At 42.2% G+C, this 8,464-nt stretch overlaps 1 protein-coding gene across 1 annotated transcript; it reads left to right on the top strand.

Moving 5' to 3' along the window:
• Positions 1–1,361: 1,361 nt before the first annotated feature.
• Positions 1,362–7,908, top strand: LOC148012773 (coronatine-insensitive protein homolog 1b-like). Its single transcript, XM_087668916.1, has 3 exons — positions 1,362–2,030; positions 5,013–5,520; positions 6,092–7,908. Exons 1-3 carry the CDS (start codon positions 1,513–1,515, stop codon positions 6,827–6,829), a joined length of 1,764 nt encoding a protein of 587 aa, XP_087525042.1. The 5' UTR covers positions 1,362–1,512; the 3' UTR covers positions 6,830–7,908.
• Positions 7,909–8,464: the final 556 nt, after the last annotated feature.

Here is an 8,464-nt window from a genome sequence, read left to right as displayed (position 1 = left end):
AGCAAAGAAAGCAAGAAGCATATACAAAAGACAATGCAAAATCTATAAGTATATGCATGAGGGAGGTACTCACCCATGCATGGAGGGAGCTTGTACCCAATGATTGTGTCGTACACTCTTTCTCTATTTTCTTTGTTTTGGCAATTTGTGAGTTCTCTCAATTTTCTTTTGATACAATTAACTAGTGTTCCTTGCAAAGAGAATGTTAGGCCACTTCATAGTAGCTTCACGGTGCGATTGACTACAACACTAAATTTTAAAAGTAACAATTGGATCGATGTTCATTGTGTTCCTAATAATGCTACAGTCCTTCCAAGTGAAGTTGGTGTATATTTCTTTGAGATATGCTGATCAACATAATGAAGGAAGAGTTATACAAGCTTATGGACATCATGGAGTTATTTAAAAGGTCATACTACCTTTGGCAAAAGCACAGTAGTCTAAACATGACTTTGAATCCATGTACTTTGTGTAGATGATCACAAAGAAACTACTAGAATCAAGTTTGTGACTTAGTACTTAGATTGGAAGCTTATGCATTAGGATCACATGCACATTGGTGAAATGAGGGAGGGCATAGCTTCCATCTTTTTGAAATTCTAAGACAAGTGTGGTGCCCCTTCACCATATGTATTGTATGACACTCATGTATGCATCTTACTTAATATGTGTATATAAGTGGACAAGGAAGTGCATGGTTCCCATCTATATGAAATTCTAAGAGAAGTGTGACATCTCTCTACCATATATGCATTGTATAGCACTCATGTAGCTATGTGCATTGAATGTACTTCATTTTCATTGTGTTTGTTGAGCAAACTAATTCGCGATCCCTTCTTAGTACATAGCAACCCCATTCTGAATGAGATTACAAGTCTTTAATGTAGTATTTTTTAAACTACCAAGGCCCCCCATACACATGAGGCAATTCAAGATTGGTGTATCCTTGGGATTGAACTCATTAGCAATGGCATTACAAGTTGTTAATGTAACATCTTTAAAGTGCTAAGGTCCCCCATATGGGTGAGGCAATTCTAAGATTGGGGTCCGTAATTGGGAAGCTCACCCTCCTTCATACGTTCTGTACATGTTGAATGAGTTATCCTATCATGGTAACATAAAGGGTTGGAATGTCTAATTAGAAAGTAACTGTGTGCACACATGTTCAGCTTCGTTCCATGGCTGTGAATAGCCCGCATAGGTTTTCCTAACCGATTTTTTGGTTGCAATAGTCCGCTTGTATGCAAAAAACTTTACTTTAGTTCGTAACCCTAACATGGGCGAGTTTGTTATGAGTTTAGAATTTTCTACCAGTATCCTTATCCGTTCTTGCTTGTCTCGAATCCCCTCATGTGCCTACCATTGTATGAGGAGTTGGCATTAGAAGTCTGGGTTAAGACGGCATGGTTGCAAGAATGAAAGGTTGACGTTAATAGTACTGGGGTTGGACACGCAAGCTCAAGGGAAGGTACCGCACCTTAGCGCAAACCTTCAGAATTGCACCGAGCTGACATGGAAGAAGAAGCTGGACGGGCAGAGCTGAGGCGGCAGACGAGCCCGTGCGTACCAGAGGAGGTGCTTGAGTGCGTGTTGCGATACATCGATGATGCACCCGGCAGGAGCGCCATATCCCTGGTCTGCAAGGCGTGGTACAGAGCGGACCAGCGGACGAGGAGAGACCTCTACATCCCGTTTTGCTACGCCATCGATCCTGCGCGAGTGACGAGGAGGTTCAAGGCCCTGGAGTCCGTGGGGTTGAAGGGGAAGCCCCGTGCTGCCATCTTTGTTCGCCCTTCGACCCTGTGCTCGCTCATCCCTGCCAACTGGGGAGGCTATGCCAAGCCATGGATCTCTGAGATGGCCCTGAATTGGCCATGCCTCAAGGCAATCCATCTGCACCGCATGATCGTTTCGGACGAGGACCTGCTCCTGTTGGCCAAGGAACGCGGTCACATGCTTCACAGTCTCGAGCTTGACAAGTGCTTGGGCTTCTCGACAATCGGCCTTGAAGCCATAGCAAAGTCTTGCAGGTAACACATGTTTCTTTCTTATCTTTCAACAAAGAAGAGGAAGGTAATTTGAATATTGACCAAGGAAGTTTGTGCAGTAGTCCAGTGACCGGTCACTCAAAGTCGTGTCAGCTTTTCTCTTGCTTCCAAGGTGGCGACTATTTGCAGACTATCAGACGTTCCTAGTCTATCATCCCTGGAGTACAGATGATTTGACTGTTCCATGTTTTATATCTTCCTATGTGTTTTATCCAAGTGGGTTTTGAAAGCCTATTACCACTGTTTTCACTTGCATTCTGACACTTATCTTGAAGTGATGTGGACAAGACTTTGGAGCAGATAGTGTGTGGCAGACGTCAAAATGTGGGTTATATAGACAGCACCTTGTAGCAGCAGTAGGATAAGGGTGCATGGCATATACTGGCACAAAGTGCGCATGTCCCTTCCCTTCTTCATGGTTCATAAAAGGAGAAGTGAGTTTTGGCATTGGCTGTGTGTGATGGTTGTGCTGTAGGGGTGGCAGCATTTCTGTGGCAATTGCTACATTGTTTCCTGACATGCATTCTCAGTCCAAGCTCTGAGAGCTGAGAATCTCAAAATCCAGTTCTCTCTTATCTGTTCCACCTGATGTCTTGCAGATAATAAGCTTTGTAACTCTCACATATTACATATCAGGGAAATGTGAAATCCAACATCTACAAGACCCAACTATGAATGAAGCTGAAGATCGATCTAGGGCTGTCGCTGTTGGAGGATGCTCATCTTTTCCCAATACATCCAATTTGCTTTGCTGAAACGATGCCTGTGAGTGCTGGGGCATTGTTAATTACAAAAATTGCAAGTGCCCAAGTTGGATGGATTGTCCGTCTCGGAGAGAAGATCAAACTGTTACATTGGCAGAGTTGATTGTTGTTCTGATTGGTAAATTAGCACAGTAAAAACTGCAGAGTATGCGTAAACTGCTTGATGGAGATGATGCTGGGCTGTGTAATGTGAAATAGTGTACCAGCCCAGAAGACTGCAGCCTCATATGTTACACTGATGCTGGCAAAGACAGTTAATTTTACATGGTAGAAGTGGGAGGCAAAGTGTTTGAGGTTAATGATGTTGAAATAACAATCACTGGTGCCAATTACCAGCACATTCTTGTGGTTTGCCTCAGTGTGTCTTGCTAAATAGAGGCACGATGGACCATGTTGCATCAATGGTTTGTTGATGGGTGAATGTTTGGGATGGCACAAATGGAAATTTTACACCATGCTAGCTAATGTAAACAGTTAATCTGAAATGTATGCTGTTTATGTATGACTGCTGTTAGCACAATGGTGATGAGTAACATTGGGCTGAAAGGTGGCATCACTTTAGATTTGTTATCTCAAATAAGTTTCTGAAATTTTTGAGCTGAACAAACTATTAACTGATGGTGACCCTATCTTATACAGAGGCAGAATACAGGGCGGCATCGACTACCACGTGATAGCCATTACTCAAAATGTGGTGTTCCGTGCACATACCAAGCATGCTGAGATTTAGTATCATCACATTTGGGAGGAGAGTATTGTTAGACATAGCTCATCTCTTCACCAAAGCTCTTCCTCAGGCCACTTAACATTAGCATTCCAGATCCCTGAGCCTTATGCTGTGTCCAGGATTTGAAAAGAGGTGTTAGATGATAAACCTCCTAAATGGGCAGCAAGCGAGGTGAGAAGCCCTTGGGCAGGTGGGCACAAGCAGCAGTCAGGTGGGCAGTGCACAGGGCAGCGGACGAGAGCAACCATGCAGCATGCAGGACATGGACAGTGGCCAAGGGCAGTTGGACAATCAATTGGCCAGATTGCCATGTGGCAGCTACAGTCGGCCAGTTTTATGCTTGCCGACCTGGTTCTTTATTTCGCCCCCAAACAGCCTATTTAGGCAGTTCCCAGCCTATGTGGTTATGTACTTTGTGATCTGTCGGTGAGTGTGAGGTTTTATTGAGTGCATATTCTGACACTTGCCCTTGTATATATTCTGTTCTAGATTTCAGTCTTTAGCATTCTTCATCTCTCTCTCTCTCTCTCTCTCTCTCTCTCTCTCTCTCTCTCTCTCTCTCTCTTTTATCTTTGTTACTAAGCCTGTGTATCCGCTTCTGTGACTCTGCACTCTGATGCACATCTCAATTGATTTGTGCAATGTCTCTAGGGTACAAATAAAATTTAAAAGGGGACACAGCGGACCAAAGCATACAAAATGACAGGTGCTCCTAATCTCCCTTGCTGATTCAGAGTAGGCCTCACAACTAGGAAATGACCATGATTGTGGCTTTGTGCATGTTGTGATGCCATTTCCAGTGCTATCTGTAGAGTAGCAGACATGTAAATTCATTTGCAGGCCCTCCTTTGAAGCATTTCCACATCTCTTTGAAGTTCTACCACTTGGGATTGTGAAGAAAAGCAACACTAGTGTATACTTAGGTCGTTGCATAATGGTTCAATGCATATGCATTTGTACATCCTTGCATGATCTGTGAGAGTCAGTATACTTTTTTCCCTCACAAAGTTAATCTAATTGAGCTCAGCCCTAAAAATCTTGGACTGAGCAAAAAGTCATCTCTGTTCTGAAATTCCTTTCATTTTTGGGGGGTTCTCTTTGGAAAGGAGGGAGGGGCCAACACTGAATTTGTGTCCAACACTTTCATGCATCTATAGCTGTGATTCTCAATGTTTGTATGAAAGCCAAATTGCCCTTTTGATTTGCTCATATTATTTCGTCATGCGAGCACGCAAATATTTGGATTATTAAGCATGCAACATTATATGGAGGCAGTTACAAATATGCCCATTGAGTAATTGAGTTCTACTTGCCTTTTTGCTACAAACAATGAAGTCTACCTAATGATATGTGGTGCTAAACAGTTGTTCCTATAGGCTCTGTTTTATAAGGTCGAGGCACATGCATTCAACCGCATGTGAAAGGTTGGGTTGCATGTGAAGCACTCTTCTTATACGATCTTTGTATGTCCAGATCCTTAAGGTCCCTTGTCCTTGACGAAAGCTTGATCAAGGACCATGGAGGGGAGTGGCTGCATGAGCTTGCTCTCCACAACACATCATTGGAAGTTCTTAGTTTCTTAGGAATTGGTGTAAGAAGCATTAACATTGAGGATTTATCGACTCTGGCCATGAACTGCAAGTCTCTAAGTTCCTTGAAGCTGAATGAGCTTGAGCTAGGCAGTCTAAAAACCATGCTTAGCAGAATGACAGCGCTCTGTGAGCTTGGTGGAGTTTCCATTGGGTCAGGAGATACCGAAGAGAAACCTCATGATGGAAATATTTCCACTGTTTTTCCGAGAAGCCTAACTTCCTTGATTGGTGTATGGTACTTGGGTTTGGATGAAGGAGACTCCACCATTCAAGCACTGATTCAACCAATCACATCAAACTTGAAGAAACTTGATTTGCAATTTGCTGTCCTCAGTGCCAATGGCCATTGCCAGGTCCTTCGGCACTGCTCAAACCTTGAGGATTTGCAGGTGGGCTAGCTGAAATTTTCCTTTTCTTTTTTGCTTGTTGATTTTGTTACTTTGGAAGTTTGATTGTACATCTAGCAAGAGAGGGAGTTTGTTACTTTAGAAGCTTGTATTGGCATGCTAGGGGGCAGGGAGAGGATGAGAACAGATACAGAAAGGAGAGCTGGACATCTTGGTGGAAGTATAGGATACGCAAGACCAAATTTGTGCATGGATGAATGGGAAGGGAGAGGAATCATGCTAATACTGGTTCAAATATGCATTTCATGGAGAATAGGCAAAATACATTTACATGGGGTGAGAAGGAAAGGGTAATGCATTGCATGAAGCATATTATTAGTATGTTGCATGGAACAAAGAAAAGGAAAAACCAAATGGGGCTCTAATACTGGTTCAAAGATGCATGTGTGTAGTTTAAAGATAGATGCTATTTGCAATATCATTTTCAACATCCATGCCTTTTCTTCATGGTGATTTTATGGCTACGTTTGTTGTGACCTTCCCATTTCTCTTAGATATGGATCCCTTGCAAAGGAAAATATAGCTTATAGGAAATTTTATTGAACTCTGACAGGTCCTCAACAGAATTGGTGATGAGGGCCTTGAAGTTGTGGCAAGTAGCTGCAAGAATTTGCACAGGCTTCATGTGGAGTTATATGAGGTTGAGCAACGGCTCATTACTCACAAGGGTCTAGAAGTTATTGCTCTCAGCTGCCGAAAACTTGAATACATAGTAATCTGTGTTTCAGCTATAAACAATGCTGCTTTGGCAACAGTTGGGAAAAATTGCCCAAAGCTCAAGTACTTCAAGTTAGCCATAATAGAGGAGGCTGGAACAACTGAGTATCCTCTGGATGATGGAGTGCGTGAATTGATTCAAGGGTGTCCCGCTCTGCAATGCCTTGGACTACTCTTGCAGCATGGGTTTCTCACTGACAGGGGCATGGGAGACATAGCAAAGTATGGCCTGAATCTGAGGTTACTGCTTTGCCGTTATATAGGTGAAACTGATTGGGGCCTAAGCCTCTTTGCGGATGGTTGCCGTAACCTCAAGCGGCTTGAGATTCTGGAGTGCAACTTTACAGAGGGTGGCATTATCAAGTTACTCTTGCAAATGGATTCTCTCAGACATTTATGGTTAAAACACTTCAAGTCAACAGACCTAGGCCAGCAATTACTGGCTCTGAGAGAGAAGGGCTGGAATCTGGAGCTTATTCATGATCTTGAAGAGCAACCCCCCCAATGTCTGGCCTATCGTTCTCTTGCTGGCAGGCGGACAGACTATCCAGAAACTGTCGTCTGCTTTGGTTGAGTCAACACGTGGATTAGAGCTAGGTTGGGGAGAAGGGATAATAATATCTGCTAAAAGCCTTGAATTTTCTAGAGGCATGTGGATTATACGGGTTATATGTTGCACATGCCCTCTTGTACATGGTTTTACAGGTGCTTATACTAAAGTGATGAACTGACAATTCGGTTGCTGCCTGGAGTATATTCCAGCATTTTCAAGCATTCCCAATTCTGGCCCTGAAAGTGAAGGGCTGGAATCTGGAGATCATACATAACCTTGAAGAGCAACCCCCTCAATGTCTGGTCTATTGTTCTCCAGCTGGCAGCTGGATAGACTATCCAGAAACTGTTGTCTGCTTTGGTTGAGTCAGCACATGGATTAGAGCTAGGTTGGGGAGAAGGGATAACTGTATGTGCTCAAAGCCGTGCATTTTGTATGTTGCACTTGCTCTCTTCTACATGGTTATGCAGGTTCTCATACTATGGTGATGAATTAACAATGCGGTGCTTGCCTGGAGTCTATTCCAGCATCTTCAAGCATTCTCAATTAACATCTCTGCAATAATAATAGCAGCACACAAACCTCTCTTTCCAGTAGAACTACAGAATTGACTCAAATAAAATGAAGATGACATCGTGGCCGATATACAAGCATTGCATTCAAGAATCTGGAGGTGTCGAAGGAGTATCATAAACAAAGGGTCAATTTAACACCATTTATGCTGACATCTGTACTGGCTTAGCCTCTATAGAGATTCACCATGCAGAAACACAAAATTTCCAAATCTACCCACCGAATTAAGACACATGTTTTAGCAAAATAGCCACCCCTCAATTCCACAGCTTGTCATCATGAGCACAATGACATTGCTACCACCCTGTTGGCCTATGGCATGCTACAATTGGTCAGGATGGCCATGTCTACTGATGACACCCAAAAGAAGCATAAAAACAAGGCACAAAAGAATCCAAACATGCATCATATTTTCATTTTTTTGTTGAGCGAATAATAGTAAGTTGTTGCAAAAGCACCAAAAAGAGAGCGAGACATGAGGGGGGGTAACATTCACATCCATTATTAATAAATGGTATACACGAAAGTGTATGTGCATGCACTTCTAAAAAGTTAGAAAGAATGGAAATGAGAAGGCTAAAGCCTTACGAATATATGTGTTGACCATCCTACTCACTCCTTGGGGTTTTTGAATTTTCACTTATTTGAGTATACAAGATGAAAGAAAAAATGTGATCGGTATTGATTCATTGTTGCTTTGGATGCATCAAACAATTGAATGTTCTCTTGTTGGTTTTACTGGGTGATAGAGTTAGTACTCTTGTCTAGTTGGCAACATTCACTTATTACTTGTGCTTTTTTTTTTTTTGGGTTGGAATGTTATGGGCTAGTGGCTTGGAGGAGTGTTGAATGTTACTCTGAATGTTATGTATGAATGTGTTATGTAAAAAAACATGTTCATGATTCTTGTTTCATTGTTATCATTTTCGTTCTCATTTTCATGTTTCACTTCATGAATGTATCATTTATGGACTTATATGTGATGTTTTGGGTCACTTTTGGCCTTTAATATAAGTTCTCTTTCTTTTTTTTGGAAAATATATTTCAAGAGGTCTTTCTAATTCTTTTGATGTTAATTGGTTG

This window comes from Lygodium microphyllum, chromosome 27, assembly GCF_053477565.2.
Source record: "Lygodium microphyllum isolate KBCC chromosome 27, Lygodium_microphyllum_v1.1.10, whole genome shotgun sequence".
Taxonomy (NCBI): domain Eukaryota; kingdom Viridiplantae; phylum Streptophyta; class Polypodiopsida; order Schizaeales; family Lygodiaceae; genus Lygodium; species Lygodium microphyllum.
This window is presented reverse-complemented; position numbering and strand designations above follow the sequence as displayed.

Coding starts and splice junctions, on each gene's coding strand:
- LOC148012773 (XM_087668916.1), top strand. CDS start 1,513: ATGGAAGAAGAAGCTGGACGGGCAGAGCTGAGGCGGCAGACGAGCCCG. Junction 2,031..5,012: donor GCCATAGCAAAGTCTTGCAG/GTAACACATGTT, acceptor TTGTATGTCCAG/ATCCTTAAGGTCCCTTGTCC. Junction 5,521..6,091: donor CAAACCTTGAGGATTTGCAG/GTGGGCTAGCTG, acceptor GAACTCTGACAG/GTCCTCAACAGAATTGGTGA.